This window comes from Thunnus albacares, chromosome 4 (genome assembly GCF_914725855.1).
Source record: "Thunnus albacares chromosome 4, fThuAlb1.1, whole genome shotgun sequence".
NCBI lineage: Eukaryota > Metazoa > Chordata > Actinopteri > Scombriformes > Scombridae > Thunnus > Thunnus albacares.
In genome coordinates, this window is record NC_058109.1 from 22,265,383 (window position 1) to 22,285,780 (window position 20,398).

The window sequence follows — 20,398 nt, forward strand, 5'->3', positions numbered from 1 at the left end:
GCTTCTTAACCACTCCACTGCTAAAATGAGTGCTTTATAGTTTCAGAGTTTATTTAACTGTCCTCAGTTTGGCCCCTGTGGTTTAAATGGGCTAGAACCGCCACTGAACCACCACTTCCTCCAGTCCTCAGGCCATAAAACATGTTAAATAAGGTTACTCAGTGCACGTTTCCTTCTTGTTACCACTAGATGGTAGCAGAAGGCAAGAAAACCTTCTAGAAGAGACTAGAAGAGACATATGTGTCAGACACATAGTAAGTGGTAAAACGGTTACTTCATTTGTTTTGTCATTTTGCTTCTTTGCCTAGCAGACCTGGGGAGAAGAGGGATAAGTCCCCCTTTTCTACAAAACTCAATCTATCACTGAGTTATGGCCTTGGAGTGAGAGAATATCTTGTGTCGTCACATTAGCCCCAGTCACTGTTCAGTCCCAACCTAACCCTCTTATCTGACAGAATTAAAAAAATATTGTGATGCTTTCAAAAAATTGTTTTCAAATATTTGATAAACACTTAACAGACCAACAGTGGCCAAAGTTTGTTCCTGCTGTAATTGTTCTGTCCACTAGGTGGCATGTGAAGACCTCAACATGAACCATAGAAATGACTGGAACATTGTTGAGTCAGAGCTCTCTGCAAGGATTAAACTGTCTGCAACAGTAGAAGACTTTCAGGGTGTTTGCTGATGCAGTACGAAAATAATAGTTTGGCTATATTGATATAAATGTAGGGCAGAGGGCATCAAGGGAGCAACATCGTATTCCTCAGAGACTCCTCAGTCTTACTGCCAGAGAGAATCACCTGATAGGGAGGCGATTTATTGTTTTTGTCAAAACAAATAGACTATACCTTGGAAATGTGGTTCCTGATATTCATATGAAAAGTCACAGGTTCTCCAGACTGTTTGAACTACAAGTCCACAAAAGAGGAAAGAAGGCGATCATAATTATTTATAGGAGACATTGTTTATGGAAAATATTCCCTAACATTTACAGTAATGAATTTTTCCCAGGCCTTTCAGTAGACTGAAGAGATAGCTCTATGCAGGGTTTCTGCTTGTACTGTCTGGTACCGTGACTATACACCTCCAAAGCATTTGCATACGCAAGTTCCCGCTACAATTGTCTTTTCAATGTCACATTTGCATGTGTCTTTGAATAGAGTCACTTCCAGTTTATAATCTCCCTACCAATGGCTGCTTGTCGCCTCTCCTCTGCAAAGTCACTGTGGGTTTGTGGTAAAGAAGACTACCTTGTATTTCTTGAATTATGACGCTCTGAAATTACATTTTCTTGTTATCACACACTCAAAAATCAAGTGATGTTTCTTGTTAGCAATAAAGCCCCTAATGGCCCTCAGACATGGTGCATGATTGGCTGATTGCTTCTGTTGCTAGGCTACAGCTCAATGGTATGCCTCGGCAATGCTGATAGTGGCATCACATTAGGGAAGCAAATGGAAAAAGATGAGCACAAGAAAAATGCTATAGAACCTTATTTTATAATGGTACTCTATGGTGTGACCATAAAACATTTACAAAATATTCACAAGGTGATGCAGTCAGTTGACAATACATTTATTTCGATCATATATTTTCAAATAAAAAGTATATACTCCAAGTGCATGGTTCAAATGCTGCTTTCTCTTTGCAGTCTGTAGAGCAATTTATTACGTGTTGTCAATGATGCTGACATTATACAATACTTCAATACTAACTTCATATACATATCCGAGACTCTGCAAACTAAAGAGGGTACCAACCAAGAATAAAGGATATATACAAAATTTACACAGAACACCTTAACATATAACCCATCAGACACGGTCAAAAATGACCAATAATTTCTCCCTGATTACCGCATACCAATACAATGCAATTTACTCTCATTTCTTAAAAATGTTATACATTTCTCAATCACAAATGGGTGATTTTTGTAAAGATTTCCCACATGGTGACATGTTGTGAAAATAGCTTATGTCATTTCAACAGGGCATCCCCAAACCGTCCTCCTAGCTGTGTGTTAGACATTTCTATTGCTATATTATATAATGATTTAAGATGTAAGAGGTTTCTTAATGTATGGAAAGTGCCATTTACCCTTGTGGCATGAATGTACATAAGAAATCATGGTTGGTGAATGCTCCTGTTTCTCTGGGCAAGAGTATGTGCTTCCTTCTTGTTTGCTTTGTGAACTGGGGTAGGAGGACAAAGTCAAGTGAGGAACAACAGGCTCTCTCTTCTTTTTGGTCTTCAGAACAAACTGTCTCTAACAAACTCCAGGTGGGTGAGGTGATGACTTGGTGGTTTGATGTTGACTCAAACAAACCCAAGGAAGAACACAGTTTATGTCTTTAATAGTTTTTTTTTTTTAGCAATCCTGGAAGCAACTGGAGGGATCAGTTTGACTTCAGGGGCCTCCACCTCCTGCTGTGCCTACATCCTTCACTGCAGTCCTTTCTCTTACAGTATCACACTTGGCACAGCTCCCACAATAACTGTCCATCATACAGAGGCCAGTGTCCATGGCGGGCCTGGCTTGCATGGGGAGCAAGGAGGTTCCCCCAAGCAGATACCTCAGTAAGATGTGAGCCTTCTGAATCAAGGATCTATGCGGAACGCTAAAAGCTTGTCAGAGTGTTGGTTGTTCAGGGTGCGCAGGTCCGGCAGACGGAGCAGCAACTTCGGGAAGAGGGTGCTGTCATCTGGGCGGCGATTGGTGATGAGAGAGCGCAGAGCTTTTATTAGATTCTCCTGCAGCTGCTCCACTGCTCCCACCTCCACTATACCAGAGCGGTCTGCAGAAAGGGAGGGGAAATTAGGGTTAGACACGAGGAAATATGCGCATAGAGTACAGTATGTGCTTGTGTGCATGTATGAGTATAAGTCTTACCAGCAGAAACTAGCACGACAGCCATAAAAAGTGCCATCTCATCTGGTTCCAGACCCAAGGATCCTAGTTTCTCACTGAATTCAAACATGGCGTCCAGTAAAGAGCCCATGCCCAGAGCCCTCAGTGATGCCAGAGAGTATGTCTGCCCATTGAGGAAGGTCACAGTCCTCTCCTTGGGGTCAAACAATGAGCAGAACCTGACCATCAGAACCTGTGGACAGAACCAGATCAGGTCAGTGTCAAAAGAAACTCCCATGGGATGAGAATAAAGCAAACACAATAGTCCCCTATATTCCTACATAAACCAACAAATTCTGTGTAAGTGGATGTACCTGGAAAGTGCCAGATTTGAGCAGCATGACTTGATCATGCTGGCTAAGAGTCTGGAAGCCTGGGATGCTCTTTGCAAACTCCACCACTTCTTTAACAGCAGGGGTGAAGCACTGGGAGAAAGACTCCCACACCTCCTGACTGGAGCGACTAGCTGGAGCCACAGGACATGAATTGAGTGGACATGCCTGTCGCAAAAAAGAGAGAAAAGAGGAAGATAAGCGTTAAGTACTTTTTATTGACATCAAATAGATATTCATAGATATTTACATGCTGACAAAAGAAAATACTCACCAGCACTTTGGCTCCTCCGTTCAGCTTCCAAGGACAGGAATTTTGGTTCTGGGAATCGCTGGCTTGGAAACTGTTGTGATTGGCCGTGTAGGACTGAGATGATAGGTGGCCAGTGACGGGGCACTGATTCTGGTTGGAGGAGAAGTTGTACTTGGAATTGTCAACGTTGGTGTTGGAGGAGTTTTCATTGTTGGTGTGTGCAACAGGGCAGTTTGAGGCACGATGGTAGTTTGATGTCAGGTTTGCCTGCTCCCCTTGAAGTGTGAGCTGCGTCTGGGTTGTTGTGTGCGACAGGGCAGGGTCATGCGCTGAACTGTTCTGGAAAGTGGAAGTGCCAAGGTTGCTGGCAGCCATCTTAAGCGGTTTCTCGTCACTGCTTATCAAGTTGCTACGGTAAGACTGCGATATGGAGCCAGCTCCTTCATTCGACTGGTGGTTCTGCGGACTGCAGGGGGCATCGGGGGGAGGTGACACCTCCATTTCTATGGAGGCTGATTCATTGAGACTGTTCATGTAGCTCTGCATCTCATCCAAAAGTCTCTGCTTCTCCCGCTTGGGAATACGCCCAAAGCGCACAGCTGAGGAGAATAGCAACCAAGAGAGAGCAACTCTGTTAGCATTTACTGACAGCAAACACTGATATCACTGCCAGCTACTTACTGGCAGCACTTTTAGGGAATACATGGAAAAGCAGAAACAGTTCAAATGATTTTCACATTCAAACAGCGTAGAAAAACAGCAGCCAGTTCTTACTCTAATATGAATTCTACATCTGACTCTCTTACTGTAATCTCCTTGTGGATTACAAATCCCAAGACCTCCCTACTGTCTCTGACTATTCTGTGTCCATCACAGCTGTTTCACTGCAGTTTGGAAACTAAAGCTGTCATCACATCCTCCTCTCCATCCTTACAATCCTCCCTCCCCCCCTCTTCAATACTGCACCACCACTGACAGCACTATTTATAGTACGCTCTATGCTACACCACCTCCCCCAGTCTCTCTCCCTTTTTGTCTCTCAGTTGAGCACTCGCTCTCTCTTTTCCTGTGGAAGTAGGTCACTGGGTCAGCAGCGCTGAACATGATGTCATTAGTAAAGTGACAGAGTGATTGAGTAGTGCAAAGGTCATAAAGAAAAGAAAGGCAGGTAGGAGAGGTTAATAGAAAAAGGGTTGAAGTTGAAAAAAAATTGGATGATCAAAAATTCATTTGACATGTTGTTGAGTCAAAGACGTGAAATGAAAATGAATAGTGGCTTTGTGGGTCTACTGTTGTGGTTTTGGGGCAGAACCAATAATTCAATCAAATATTATATTTTTATTTTTAAGGTAATTTTTGAGTGTGCTTATTCAGAAAATTAAAAACATGTAAAATATGATTAACTAATAATACAGTTTCCTTGCTGTGATCTGCCAAATTAGCAGGTGATTTTTCATTCCTGCTTTTTGGCTTTTTTTAGGTCATCTAAAAATGTTTGCTCCAGAAAAAACATGATTTATTATCACCTAGTTTAACCGTGTCCCAAGAGACTGGAGCCTTGCGGTGAAACAATGCAATATAGCAGATTAACTGTGTAATGTTATTTTAATTTTGAGTGAGGCACTGTACGTTTTAGTGATTAACAGGACAGAATAACATTATTTCCAAATGACTGTTTGTAAATGTCAATGTTGAAAAAATAAAAGGCAAGACTGTACATCTTGGTGAACACATAATCAACAACTTTTGTGCCCCAAAATGTGTGTCCCAAAATAAACCATATTTGTCACAGTTTCTCCTTGACTGATGACTATTGGGACTCTCAAGCTCCTCTTGCCATAAATCAGACAGGAGGGCAAGGAGAAAGGGAGACAGAAAGGAACAAAAGACGAAGGGAGGAGAATGGAGAAAGAAAAGAAACAAGAAGATGAAGAGAGAATGATTTTTTTGTGATGAGAAGTAAGACCTACATATGTACAATTTTGACTGTGGACTCATACTTTAGTTGAAAGCTACTACAGGAATTATTGAAGCATATTCTTTGAAACTGAAACATGTGATCATCAATGTATCCTTATATCCTCTGCTCTACACTGAGAAAACTGATATTTCAGTTTCAGTTTCCCCATGTCAAAAATATCTTCTTTAAAGACATTAACACTGTTTCTCACCATCTCTGGACATGCCCACTGAGAGACACTTCTTAAAGCGGCAGTGCTGGCACCGGTTTCGGTTCATGCGCATGATGAGACAATTTTCATTCTTGACACACATTTTGTAGTGGATGTTCTGCTGAATGCTGCGTCTGAAGAAACCCTGGAAAAGGCACAAGAAGTACAAAGGCCTTAAAGCATATCTGTTGTGGCGATGAGTCAGTGTGTGTGCACCTACAGAAAAGAAAGACATGATGTAATATTATCTTTGTTCATTCTCACCTTGCAGCCCTCGCAGGCGTGCACACCGTAATGGAACCCAGATGCAATGTCACCACACACCTTACAGAGAAGCACCATACCTCCAGTTTCTATAAAAGAGGCATACATCCATCATCAGTGAGAGAAATACAATTACAAACTGCTGGTAGGTAAACATAGAGGAGAACAGGAAGTGTGGAAGTAAGTGAATACTTACTTGTGAAGGTGCCAGTAAAACCACAAGGTCTTTTGGCCACTGTGGGATGGTTGTAGGTTGCTGATGATACTGTGGTAATTTGGGCAACTGGAGTGTTATTTACTTCAGGAAACTGGAAGACCATTTTCGGGGAAGGAGTTCCTCCTCTTTGTTCCCCTCCGTGCTTCAGGGCCCCAATCTCCTGAAAGGAGACACCCTCTGGGGATGAAGGCTGCGAGTGGGAGGAAGGCGACTGGGTCTGGTATCCACTTGAAGGGCTGCCAGGACTCGGGCTGGCACTGCCAGACGAGCCAGCATACAAGATAACACCACCTGGAGGAACAGAGAGGGGCAAAAACTCAGTTCACTGATCTTCATCGAGGTTTCTGTTCCCATGCACAATGTGAGTGGGAGTGCAAGTGTTGAGCAATACTTTTGATTCAGTGACTTTACTTGGCAGACTTTACAAACACACACAAAAGCCTGATCATGTTGGGACAACAGAAATTTGATCTGATGATTAACTTAAGAAAAATGTTGAGGCTTGAACAACAACAACTCTGACCTGGATATCTGTGCAGAGCATTTTGGTTTCTATTCTGTTAAATAATCAAATAAAAAAGGCATTGTCTTGCCAGCTCTCAAGAAAGGCTCTGAAAACAAACAGCCTGCGTGTTGCATTTACTGATTAGCTGTTCTTTGGAATATTGGAATTCCATTGGAGCGCTTCCTGTAAATAAATATTGGAAAAATAAACAACAACAAGGTGATATAAATACCCTTATCTGATGGTTAAACCAACACTCACACATGGTAAATAGTCATAGCGTGTTATTTGCTTAAATAACATTACAGCTAAAATTAATGTTCTGATAAGATAGGGTTATTATGTTTAATACAATAGCCTTCAATGCAGATTATCATACCAGGATATTATACAAATATCATATCAAATATATATATGAAACACCATAAAACATTTATTGCAATATGACAGGAAGTCAGCATATATTCATAATAAATGCCACAGATAGGCCTTTGTTTATGGATGTCACATCAAGTCGGAAATGCCCTATTACCCCTCAATGCAACACCCATCCAACCCCCTTGTTTTGCAGACAGTGTTCCTCCCTGCAAGATGAAAGACTGCCCCTCACGTGCAGGCTGAGCCAGCCAGCTCCCTGCCTGTTTGCTTTCAGCACAGTCTTTTCTCCTCTGCCCCCTCCCTTCTTCTCTAGCCTTCTCCCCTCCTACCTCCTCCTCCTCTTCCTCCTCCTCCCTCCCTCCCTCCCTCCTCACTTTGGCTCCGGGCATGCAGACCCATCTATCCGCCAGCCACCTGACCGGGAGCTCACATGGACTCTTGACACAGTTCCCGCCTGGCTCACAAGGCTCTTTGCGCAGTCCCGTGTAGACAACAGCAGCAGTACAATAACAGGCGCTAGGGCAGATCACGTTTGGAATAGAGAGGGCTTTAATGCTGTGACTACAGACGTAGAGGAAAGCAAGCAGGGCGCAGCCACTTTAAGTCGCTGCATTCCACAGAGCCGCTAGAAACTGTGCAGTCACGTTGTTGCTGGCCATTATTTTGACACATTGAAATCATTTGATTAGGGGTTTTAGTGAGTCTAGGAGAACACCTCATTGTGCATTTATATCACGAGGATGGGAGGAAGGCAAACCCACTTAAACTCATTTACCCACTTGTAAGGCTGACATAATACTTTTAATTTATGGTAGCGTGGTAAAAAAAAAAAAACTATAATCAGTGCTTAGAATAAAATCTCTACTATTACAGACATTTATAATATCAAGAATTTGCATTTTTGTGCTCATAATATCTCTATGGTCCCCTTATCATGATCCTCATCTTCAGGGTGTGTCCTCTTTTTAATTTGTGTGTCCTTTGTATGTGTCAGGTGTCTAAATACTTGAGCATAAAAGCCTGTGTGTAGAGACTGCATGCTTCACATGCGTCAATGAAAATCTGCATCACTGATGATCATGATTGCACTTTGTAGGTCACTATCAAACAAAGATTTTCATTGAGCAACCTGAATCACAGGTCTTAATATCAGATGGCTGTTGAACTCTGCCCAACAGGTTACTGCAGTGACGTTAAGAGATGTCTTGTCTAACTGTAGTGGAAGTCTAAAGTAGTAACAATATCCTTGAATTGTCTACACTGTCATTTTTTTTTTGTACATTTCCTCTTAAGGACCTTGAATGATCTGAGAAAAAGCCTCCCCCTGCTCTTGTGCTCTCTCCTTGAGAAAACACGTGCTGCATTTCTGTGTAGCACTAAGTGCCTCCTTAATTCCACTGCTTACACGTGTCAACACTGAATGCAAGGTACTCTGAGCTTGACGGCTTGTGTGTGCGTGTGTGTGGTGACAGCTCCAGTGTCTGACTGGCTGTGAGTTCACATCACACACAGATGTTGCATGTGCATGAGTAATTTCCTGTGTGTTTGTGTCAAAGTGGTAAAAGCTTCACGGACATGTGCATCACCTGCAGAGGACATGGGGCCACACCTGTACTGTCACACTAAATCCACACCCCCTTTGTACATTCGCCGTCACATCCCCGCCCCTCTGTGTGTAAAAACATTCCGTTTTCTGTCTCCTCGTAACTATTTCCAAGAATCTGGTTTGACTGTGTGCCAGAGGGAGCTCTGCAAATATAAACCATGCTGTACTCAGGCACAGGTTACAACATGTGACCTGTGGACACACACAGAGCCATAGGAACTACAGAATAAACAAAACACTCCACAGCCCCTCCCTCTGCCAGTCCTCCACGACTTCCCCTCTCATATATTCCCACCCCGTGGGCATGCATGCATGGAATGTAAACTGTATAAACATCATGCTCATACTGTATCATGTCTGGGGAAAGACTCTCCTTCTAAACTTTAACTAGTCCGTCGTGTCATGTGAGCATTTACAACTGTGCATGGGCAGTAAGCCCCGCTCCACGTGAAACGGCCGGCCTCATGTCATGTGTCTATTTATGAAGCTCTATTCAAGGATGATGATTCTTTATATCACATGAACCTCCAGTGATCTTTTAAAGAAACATTAATGGTTTCATTGTTGTTCCAATTTGTACTTGAGTTCAAGGAGTTCTGTAGTACAAAAGTCAAAAGAGTTTTACATGTAGGTCTTCTGGGTTCACCCATATGTATGTAGAATAGACTAGAAGAAGGTTATACTTGATCCTTGGCTTGAAATACTATCTGTCATTCGGATCAAGCTTGGATTTTTAATGTGATTCAGATAGTTGTGTGATCACCTGTCATGCTGGCAGGCACAAGGAATCTGATTTCAGGACTGGCGTCAGAGCTCAGCCAGACATTAAGCCTATTGTTCTTGCTAGCATGGATGACATGTGTGACACATTTATGTATTTTGACATAGTGATACAATTATCTGACATAATGAAAACACATTCAGGGGATGACATACATCTTTTTTTTTTTTTTTTAAATCATTAAAGGCCATCGCAGTCATGCAATAGTCATGCTTTTAGGTCACAAGTTCAGCTTTCTGAACACATTATACATTAAAGGGGTGGTTGGGCAGTTGCGGCCATTCCTTGCCAGGCTTTTCAGAATTACATAGTCATGTTACCATGGAGTCACGCTCATCACCCCTCTGGCAGCCACTGAATAATACTTAGAATTTAGTTATTCAGGTGCTACACATTCACCATAGCAACTGTACAGTTTCATCTTCAACTAGTGAAGCTGGAGGAAAGCCTACAACAGTTGACTTTGGCAGAATCTCCTGCAATAAACTGAATGTAACTTGATAATGATGAGTTTGTTGTGCCAAAGATAATCACTGATGATTCAAGTTTTTATTGATGACTTATTGTTTAGAAGAGATATACATCAGTTAGGCCTACCCCATGATCTCACATAACACTCTATGACTGGGGTTTATTTATTCTACGCGCAAGAAAAAGGCACCATAATGATGAAGACAATAATGAAATTAAGCACTACAACAATGTGAAGGGTAAGCTAATATTACCCATTTACAAATGGTGCTGTTATGCCACGTGCCTTCTCTGTTGTTGTAAAGTTATATTGCATGGGTAATTAGTAATTTATGACTACATTATTGTGCTCAGTTTACAATATCATTATCTTCTAAATAAATAAATAATGCAAGAAATTGCTTCATTCAGTGCTACACTGATTCCAGGATAGAAAACACTATCATGACTATCACTATCTATGTTAATTGATTAATTTTGCCATTCAAAATGGTAATTATTATCACTTAAATAAATGGGTGGTGTCTATGCACCGTAAGAATAAGGAATAATATATTTTTTTTATTAACCAAACATTACACGGTACTTCACGTTTAAAATGTCCCATTGCTCTTAGTATTGAACGTTTAAAAGCAATTACGGTAACCAGCAGTCAGAGCAGGCTGTTAAACCCCTCTGACCCACTGACCAAGCTATCCCGCGAATGAAAAGGGATCCCCGTGCGGGCTTGAGAGCGAGCTGAGCGCGCGCAACGGAGAGGAGCGACCACGAGGGGCGGGGTGCATGGGAATCATGCGCTGCACGTGGATACTGAGGCTGTATACACGTGCTGTCAGCTCAAGGCGGGGTGGATGCGTATTAAAAAAAAATCAGGCGCATGATTGTTGTTTTTGGGAGGACACCAGATGAAAACATGACAGTCCGACCTATCATGCGCGTGCTCAAGGACTTTACTTTCTGTCTACTCTTCGGTTGCCATAGCTTTACTTTTCCATTGAAATGTATGTGGCAGTATTAGTGGTGACGTCAACGCGCATTGATTTATTTATATCTCGCCGTTGAAAGGCACCCAACGGCTTCCTGTGATATGTTACACGTAATTTATGAATTACTAATAAACCACTATTGATTACCGGTTCACTCCATACTGATCTATTCAGGAGTGCTGTGCCACAAATTTACACACACGTCAATATTGCCTTCATGTGCATCAACCAACAATGTTTAATCCACTGGTAAACCGCGGAGTTAGCGGGAAATTTATTTTTAAACGTTATTTATTTGCTTGTTTTGTGAGTAATCTGAAGATTTCGCAATCATCTCTCATTCATCATCAGCTCCACCTACATTTAACCCAGATCATGATTCAGGTCCTGGCAGATATGAGTGTTTACTCCCAACATTGCCCTTCAAGTCACGGCCGGTACACGGAGGGACTATCTGGCACTAGTTACTTGTTTTGACTCAGTGACTGTTCTCTGACAGAGAGCACTCACATGTGTTAAGGGTGTGCACTGTGAATTACACACGTGTTAAATGAATCACACAATAGAGCAAAGTAGCAATTAAGCAGCTAAAGCACATATGAGACGGAGAGTGCGTGATTCATACACATCATGAGGATACAATCTGTTATCATTTAAAGGGGATCACTGTAGAAAGGGAACGCGGGGCGTTTCGGGTCGCGCGCTTCACGTGAGTTTGTTTACATGCAGGGAATCGGAAGTCCGCCGCAAAGATTTGACGAGAGGACTTCCCTCTCCGACCTCAGCTCACTCACTCAAAACTCTTAACTGTCTGCAGCCCACGAGCGTTTGGCAACGTGCCAATATGGTGCACCGCCGAATTACAGTTAAAGAACATGCCATGTTTTTTTTTCTCCCTTTTCCTGCACCAAAACTAAATAATGCCCGTGTGCGTGCCTTTAACAGTCATAAACTAACAGATTATGTTTAATATGCAGCAGCTTCAGCGCTGCAGGGACAGATATCATCGCAGTTTTACATGCATCATGAAAGGTGTACAGTGTTTTAAAATGACATGCAGTTTAACGCAATATAAGAAAGAATAAAAACATGTTGCTCTCTTATAAGTTTGTGTCAATGCATAATTAATAATTCTAACAAATGAATCAACACACTGGCTCTTTAAACATATTATTTGATGCAGAGAAGTGCAACAGCGTCCGTTCCCATTATGTACCATTAGCTGCTCCTTTCTACATAACTGCTTGTTGGCAGTGAAATTATTATTCCATTGGCTCCAAGCAGAACACATAGACTACAGTATTAAAGTATTCTTACCGCCAGGGCTATTTTCCATGTTTCTCAGTCGGTCGATGTTGTTCAGTTGTTCCGTGCTGTGTAATTGAGGGCGTTTTAATGCTGGACTGTCTGCCTCTGCTTGCCACTGAGGAGTTTCGTTGATACAGGTGAAAGAGTCATGAACTGCCAAGGCATAGATAGTGTATCCCAGATCTTAGACCAATAGGAGTATGCACAGGGCATTGGGGGTGGGGGGCGGGGGTCTTGAGAAAAAACCCGGTCACAGCGGAGAGAACAACAAAAAAAAATAATAATGAAAGAAATATACTAGAAAAGAGAATTAGAGCAGTACTGATCCACGTAGTTTCCAAGGTGAATAGATGCACGGGACAGCTCAGCTCTCCGCCTTGTGCAACGTTGTGATGCCAGGCTGTGGTAGGATAGCTATGGCTTCTCTAAATTAGAGTTCCCAAAGCATTCAGCTGCTTGCCATGTACAGTCACCATCAAAACATGACTGGAGTGGAAGTAGTTTAAACACTCCCCCACTCATCAGTAAGCAACACGCGTCCTAAAATAACCAGCACGTTTTCAGGTGCCTGAGAAATGTGACCGGTTTTTTTTTCGTTCTCTTTTTGTGTCCCTTCAACCCGCCTATTTGTTTTATCAGGGATGTCTCTCTCTCTTTATCTGTCACGCTCTCTGAAAACATCCCCCCCCCTCCTTCCTCATCCTCCTCCTCCTCCTCCCCTCACGCCCCCACTCTTTTTACTCTTTCTCACTTTTTCATTGGCTGAGAGCCCCGCGTGGAGACGGCACATTGGGCTCGTTCGACTTTGGAATGCTGCTTAAAGCTCGGCAGCATGTGCGCATGGCATGTGAGCTCGCGCTGCCCTACTGACACACATTTTATGCTAATGAGTAGCCTGGGCTCGGCGATAAGCGGGGGGGAAACGAGGAGGAGATGCCGAGGACAGCGAGATGTCTCACTCCTCGCCTCGTCTCTAGACTTGTAAAGATGGGTAAATACTGACTAAACGGCTGCACTGACGAGCCAGAAACCATTTTTGATTATGGCACGTGAGGGAAGACCTCAGATAACCACAGAGGGGATATTTCATTTTCAAGATATTAATGGAAATATGCACTCAATAAATTGCTCTACTGCCATTTTCTACCTCAGAGACTATTGTTTACATAGCTCCTCTTAGCAGGAGAGGCATTTTTATTTATTCATTGCCGTATTCCAAAGTATGCACTGTTTTTGGTGTCGTTATGCACGTGCTCTGGCAATGTAATGACAATAAAAATTGAATTAAACTGAATTGAAATGGTGTACTGAAGGTATAAGCTCCGCTTAGATTTTAGATTGCAACACCCTTCTTGAGATATAGAAGGTGCCTTTGAGATACTTTTTTCATATTTTATATGTCCCATCGTTTGGCTATTTATATTTACAAACGTTTAAATTATTAAAACAATCATATTCCATCGCATTTGTCTCCTGCCTTAACATTAACATTTGATGAAATATATAGGATATAACTTAAATGTTCCACAGGAGAGACATTATGGCAGCACAACATAAAGATCACAGAGGGAGGTATAGGAACATGATTGGATATAAATAAGTAGAAAATATATACAGATTTAATGACGATATACAAATAAATCAAAGTTAAAAAGCTATATACAGTACATCATCCCATCCCAGTCTTCATGCAATGCAGTTTTCTGATATTCCAGATCAAATAATAGGCCAATACAAAATAAATGGTATTTAAGCAAAATATAATCAAGAGCATTGTGAGAATCCTACAACTAAAATATGAACTCCACCCCTCACTTCACACTGCCGAACATAATTGCAGCAAATAAATAGTGTTTTTTAAATTACTCTACAATTTGAGGTGAACGTGTCGAAGCCTGTCCACGTGCCTTCCCTGCTCAAAGACAAAAAGTACACGAGCAGAGCGCATGTGCGAGGGCTAACGCCCGCGCACTCAAGCCGGAAACTGGCGCAGTCTTTGCTTGAGAAGTGACTGGCCTTTCCTGTATAGACGATCTTTGCCTGGAAGAGCTGGCACGTGCAAAAGGGCGGTGCTCACCGTGACTCCCACCGTCCTCCTCCGCAGCATCACGTTTTTTTCCCCTCCACAGATTGTGTTTGCTAAAAGCCGAAATATCGCTGCAGATTGGCTGAGACAACGTGAATGTAGGTCAGGAGCTGCTTGTGCAAACACGAGCATCGTAAAATAGCTCAAATGTGCCCAAAACTGAAGTGTCCTTACAGAAGGCACGGCAGCCACCTAGAGAACTGAATTTAGGTCACGTAGCTTACTCTTTGGAGGGTCGGGTGGGATGTTTTTATTCACAACCTTTTCATCATCTTGATAGGTGAGCTGAATGAAAAAAACAAAACTCCTCACTGCAGCCTTCAGCTTGTAGGGAATTAGGGTAACAGGTCATCATAAAGTGTGTGACAGCTTTTTAAAACTCATCACCTGCTCTGTGGAGTTCAGTATCCACAGAGCAGGATATTGAAATCCGTGTCAGTTCATTTCGGGGGATCTAATGATAGAGCTGCTAGAGATGCTTTTTACATTTTCATCATGACATTATTCGACTAATTCAAATTTTGATTCTGTCAAATTACATTTTAAGAATCCAAAATATTTGTCCTGAGCAGAAAATAGAGACATATGGCATGATTTTGTAATGGACATGAGTTTGATTTGGTCAAATCTGGCGATATGGAACCCTTGTACCATGGCTTAATGCAGTACTAAAGAGGGATTTTAATTTTGTTTTTTTATAAGACTATAATTTAGGTTTTCTGTACACTAGTTTGGCATCAGATTTCAACAGACCCAGCAGATTTTTTGACTATTCAGAGATGTAGAGTATGCTCAAATAAGACACAATGTCCCACTGTCTAACTGGTTTATTATATTTTAAAAAGTTAAACTATTTAATAAAATAAAGATAATCTAAGATGCCTGTCCTTTAGATAAGACTGTTTTGACTCTAGTTAAGTATACATAATCAATAATTTCATTTTCTTCAGCACCTGAATCATGAAACAATTGATAGTAGGGGATCCTTATACATCTTTAGGCTTTATTAGTACTTCTGATTCTATTAAATACTCTACTTTCTGTTAGACAATACTTTAAAGGACCAGTGTGTAGGACTTAGTAGCATCTAGTGGTGAGGTTGCAGATGGCAACCAACTTTCCCAGGATGGCAAAGTCATGACCCGCTCTACTCTGCCTCTGACTGGCTAATACTCTTTGCCTTTGTTGGTTGGGTTGATTAGGTTCAGGCATGAGGAGTGAGGTTGGTTAGAGTGAGAATTTCAGGGTAAGCCAATCAGAGGCAGAGTAGGGAGGGTCATGGCTTTGCCATCTGGGAAAAAAAAAATCAACTCTAGAGCCAGTGTTTGGTTTGTCCGTTCTGGGCTACTGTAGAAACATGGCGGTGCAACATGGCAGCCTCCGTGTAAGAGAACCCGCTCCCTATGTAGATATAAAGGGCTCATTCTAAGGTAATGAAAACACAATGATTCTTATTTTCAGGTGATTATACACTAATTAATACATACTTATGAATATTATATTTCATATCTGCCAAGTCTGCTCTGCTAGATGCCACTAAATCCTACATAAATTCAAATTTTACTTTATAGGCATGGATATCACAACAGCAATATTGCCAAAGCATCAAGAATCAATGAAACAAAATAACATTTGCACAACATTATGAATGTTTTCTTTTGGTTGCCATGGTTATTTGTGTCATCTTTTTTCAATTGCCAGTTTATGACTGAGCCTGTACATGGTTAGGATTTGTCTCTGCTTTCTATCTCTGACAGTAGAGAGATATTCTGCCAGTTCATCATCTCTTAGAGCCAGATAACAGTCTAATCTACTTTGGCTTTTACTTTCTTCTTTCCAATGTTCCAAATAGGTTTCCTTATATTGTGTTATAATTTGGTTTGCTCTGATTGGTGTTTGGGAAGCAGTGTTGGTGTGAGACTGGTCAGAGTGTATCTGAGAGGGTCACTTAGTCTCAGCACCACCTGACATTGGGGACTCTTGTCTGGGCTCAGCTCTTGAATTTGGAGGGCTTTGGAATGGAAGATATGTCTAGGGGGCTGTATTTAAATTGATTAAAAAATGAAAGTGCTCTCTTTTGAGTGTTTATTATCAGTGGGTATCCGCCTAATTCTGTTCTACATGCATTTGTTGGTGTTTTTCTGTATAAAATGTATCTGCAGAATTCTGCATGTAACGATTCTGTTCAAGATGTTCGTCTCAACAGGTATAGCTATGATGACTGAGTGGACCCCATACTTCACTGCAATACAGCACAATGGGCTTGATGACACTATAAAATATTTTAAGCCAGATTTTAATTGGAATTTGGATATAATAACATTTTTTCTTAATTGCATTTAGTACATTCGCTGCCATGTTGAAACTCCCTGATGCTGTTATGGTTATACCACAGTAGGAATAATTCATACTATGTTCAATGATATGATTGTTTTTGGTAAACTGGTATTTGTTCTCCTGACATCTGGGCCGTTTTTGAAAAATCATTTCATAAGTTTTCTTCATATTTACTGCCAGGGCCCAGTTCTGAGAGTATTTTTCTACTATGTCCAGCTGTTGCTGTTGTCCTTGTTCAGTAGGAGACAGTACGGTGTTTTGGGAGGAAGCCAATTTGATTTTACTAATGATGAAGTGTTTGTCAAGAAAATCTAGTATTCTTTTATTTAGAATACTACAGAATAATTTACCTTCTGTAGACAATTGCTGATACAGATGCCATGGTAGTTACTAAGGTCTGTTTGTCCCCACTTTTATGAATGGAGGGAAATGAGCCCTTTGCACCAGATGTCAGGAAAACATCCTGACTGTAATATGATATTGAACAATATCAAACGCTGCATCTCCGGGGTGCTGCATTTGAGCACTCAATTTTTAATGCTGTCTGGACCACAAACTTTCCTCGGCTGGAGATTTCTTATCTGTGTGGTCCATTCTTCCCAAGTTATTAGGAAATCAAGGCAGGTTGTGGTTGTCTTTAATTGTTTCTTCTGATGTTTAGAGTTTTTCTTTCATAATACATTGATCTGAATTAATTAGATTTATGGGTATTTCTTTGTACAGATTTTCAAAATGTGCTCTCCAGATGTCACCATTTTGGATGGGTAATGCTTGTGGTTGCTTTGTGTTGAAGTTGTTCCACATATTGCAGAATTGATTTTGATTAATGGTGTTATTAATATCTTCAAGTTTCATGTGGGTATCATTTTTTGTTCCTAATTTCATTGTACCTAAACATTTAGTTGGCAATGTTTTTCGTTTGCTATTTTTCTTTTCTGATGGACTTGTATTCTTGGTCAAACCATTTATCATTGTTTTTCCTTTTAACAGGCTTCTGTTTTTGTTTTATAAGGTCAGCTGTAATAGCTTCCTTATGAAATATCATATTATTAATAATAATAAGTTTGTTTATACAGCACCCTTCAAAAACAAAGTTACAAAGTGCTTTACAATAAAAACAGATAATGCAAGTAAATAAGATCCAAATCAAAGATATAGACAAGATACAATAAATTTAATAGTACAACAAATATCATCAATTAAGAAAAATCCATATGATAAAAGTGAGTCTTAAGAAGAGATTTAAAAGTTGACACCAAGTTTGCCTGTCTTAGATCTCCAGGCAAGGAGTCCCACAGCTGAGGGGCCTGAACAGCAAAGACCCGGTCGCCTCTAGTGACAAGTCTAGATTTTGGAACCATTAGTAGGGCCCTGCTGGAGGATCTCGAGCAGCGATCAGACTCATAAGGAGTTAGCAGATCACACATATAGGCAGGAGCCTGACCATTCAAGGCTTTTAAAAACAAGCAGCAAAATCTTAAAATCAATTCTAAAACTCACAGGTAACCAGTGAAGGGCAGCAAGGATTGGTGTAATGTGGTCGCCTTTCTCAGTACGTGTTAAAAGCCTGGCAGCAGTGTTTTGTATCAGCTGCAGTCTTTGGATGTTACATCTGCTGATACCAGAATAAAGTGCATTTCAGTAATCAAGTCTAGAAGAGATAAAAGCACGGATGACCTTTTCTAAGTCTGCAGATGAAAGGAATGACCTGATTTTGGTTAGCAGCCTCAAAGCAGGATTATTGATATCATCATTATATCATTAATATTATCATTACACACTGGTCCTTTAGAAACAGTCCCATACTTCACTACTAAGTATATTACACTACTAAGTAATATGGAACAACTTAAAAATGACTAGATATAAAAAGAACAAACATATTATTATTGATAAACATGTATTTCTTTTGAGCCAGTCCACATATTTACATCACATTTAGGCGAAACTGATGATGAATTCTGTTTTATGACCTTATTAAAACAAAAGGGCACATGCTGTTGATGCCATGTGTTTTTTCGCTCAGCTTCCCATTTGATGCTTGCTCCACCCTTTAAGTGTGTTGAAGGGCCAAGTAAAAATAGTTTATAGCACACATCTTGCCAAGATATGAAAGCAATTTTCTTGTAATGTTTCGTAATACCTTGTGTCCCATACCTGAATTCACCCACTGTTTTTAAAATTGAATAATTTCCATGAAAATAAATGAGTAAATCTAATTTCTGCAGAACACCCTGGACCCAGGGACACAGGGCACCCTAGACCCCAGTTTGAGAATCACTGAAGTAGAGAGAGCCTCAAACCTGAGACAGACCTACAGTAGATGTGATTAGTAATTGAACAGCGCCTCTCTGTGGTTTAAACAAGCTATTGTGCAGTGGTGGAACAGACAAACGTGTCTACAGTTGATGACATTGTACTCAACAAAGAATCAGCTCATCTGGACATGAAGAGTTATTTAGAGCATGTAGATGTGACTGTTGACTTTTGGGGTGTTGCATTTTAGCATACGATGAAAATGTGTCCCTTTTTGATAAATAGCAAAGGGAGATTTTTTTTGAAGAAGTTGCATGTTTGGCAGATACATAGTTCATCTGTGGGGTTTGAGGGACATCTCACTAATTGCTTATCAACTCATTGGGCTACAATAATGCCAGAGAAAACACCTCCACTCCTTCCCCTTTCCCTCCCAGAGCTTTGGCTATAAAGCACAGGACTTCTATTACCACAAGATGGCAGTGCTAGCACAGATAAAGTATGTGAGGAATTGGACTTATTTTCAGTGGGTTGTTTATGTAAACTCAAAGGTATGTAAGGCCTTAAAAAACCTCTGCTGTCACACACTTATAGATTTAGTACATTCACAGTCCTGTTCTATAGGGAGGTCTTTAAAAATATGATAACTCAATCTTCAATAACTCTGTTTGTAATTTATGCACACATTGTGCTGAGGCCGTCTGTTTGAGGGATGTCAAAACATAGCGTCACTTATGGTGTTTGAGTCTTATTGCTACATTTTTACTGCTGCAAGTGACAGCTGGGAGAATGAATCCAGCTGTGTCCGGGGCTTTCATCACCTACCAACTCCTCCATGACAAACTCAGATGTTGACAGCTACATTGACAGTATGTTGACAGTTTCTTAAAATGTCATATTTTGCCATATTACCAAATTGTTTCCCAACCACAAGGACACTTGTAACAGATGCAAGGGCTCACCTGCTGTCCTTTAACACGTGCTTTGACTTTACCCCAATTATACGAATATAGGAGAAAAATATCTAAAACACTGTTTAGTGCTTACGACGTAGCAATTACTCCCAATCCATGTATGAGCCAATTTTTGGTGTTCCTTATGACATTAATCTTTCTAGTCCATTGAATGACTAGACTTTCACTACCTTGCTGGCTTTTAGCCTTACTATTATGAAATAGAAGCATGTTTCACCCCCTAAATCCCTAGATTGGATCAAGGAGGCAGTAAACTGTATCAAGCTGGAGAAAATAAGATACTTTACTAAGAGCCCCATAAAACTTTTTTATACAATCTGGAAGCCCTCTCTGGATCACATAAAATCACCGACACTGGTGCCTGATGCTGAGGAGAGTAGTTGAGGTTATGAGTTTGTTTTTCTGTAAATGTAAAAAGAAACCAAAAAAAACCTATTTTGCCAAAAGAAAGTAAAATTTTGCCTATAACTATAACTATATGTGGTTTATAGCTTCTAAATAAGGTGACTGGGCTGTCTTCAGTGATCGCTCCATGTGGGAGTGTAATGTCATTGTGCCCTTTTGC

At 40.8% G+C, this 20,398-nt stretch overlaps 2 protein-coding genes across 2 annotated transcripts in view; one reads left to right on the forward strand and one right to left on the reverse strand.

The window, feature by feature from the left end:
- Positions 1–1,480: 1,480 nt before the first annotated feature.
- Positions 1,481–12,835, reverse strand: LOC122981198 (nuclear receptor subfamily 1 group D member 1-like). Its single transcript, XM_044349808.1, has 8 exons — positions 12,190–12,835; positions 6,125–6,436; positions 5,929–6,017; positions 5,665–5,809; positions 3,515–4,092; positions 3,223–3,408; positions 2,891–3,101; positions 1,481–2,795 (listed from the first exon to the last, which is right to left on the reverse strand). Exons 1-8 carry the CDS (start codon positions 12,206–12,208, stop codon positions 2,599–2,601), a joined length of 1,737 nt encoding a protein of 578 aa, XP_044205743.1. The 5' UTR covers positions 12,209–12,835; the 3' UTR covers positions 1,481–2,598.
- Positions 12,836–14,215: 1,380 nt separating this feature from the next.
- The window catches only part of LOC122980907 (retinoic acid receptor gamma-A-like), a 53,409-nt gene continuing 47,226 nt past the window's right edge, over positions 14,216–20,398 (forward strand). Inside the window, exon 1 of the mRNA XM_044349342.1 lies at positions 14,216–14,546. The gene's annotated coding sequence lies outside the window, so the exon portion shown is untranslated. The remainder of the gene's footprint in view (positions 14,547–20,398) is intronic.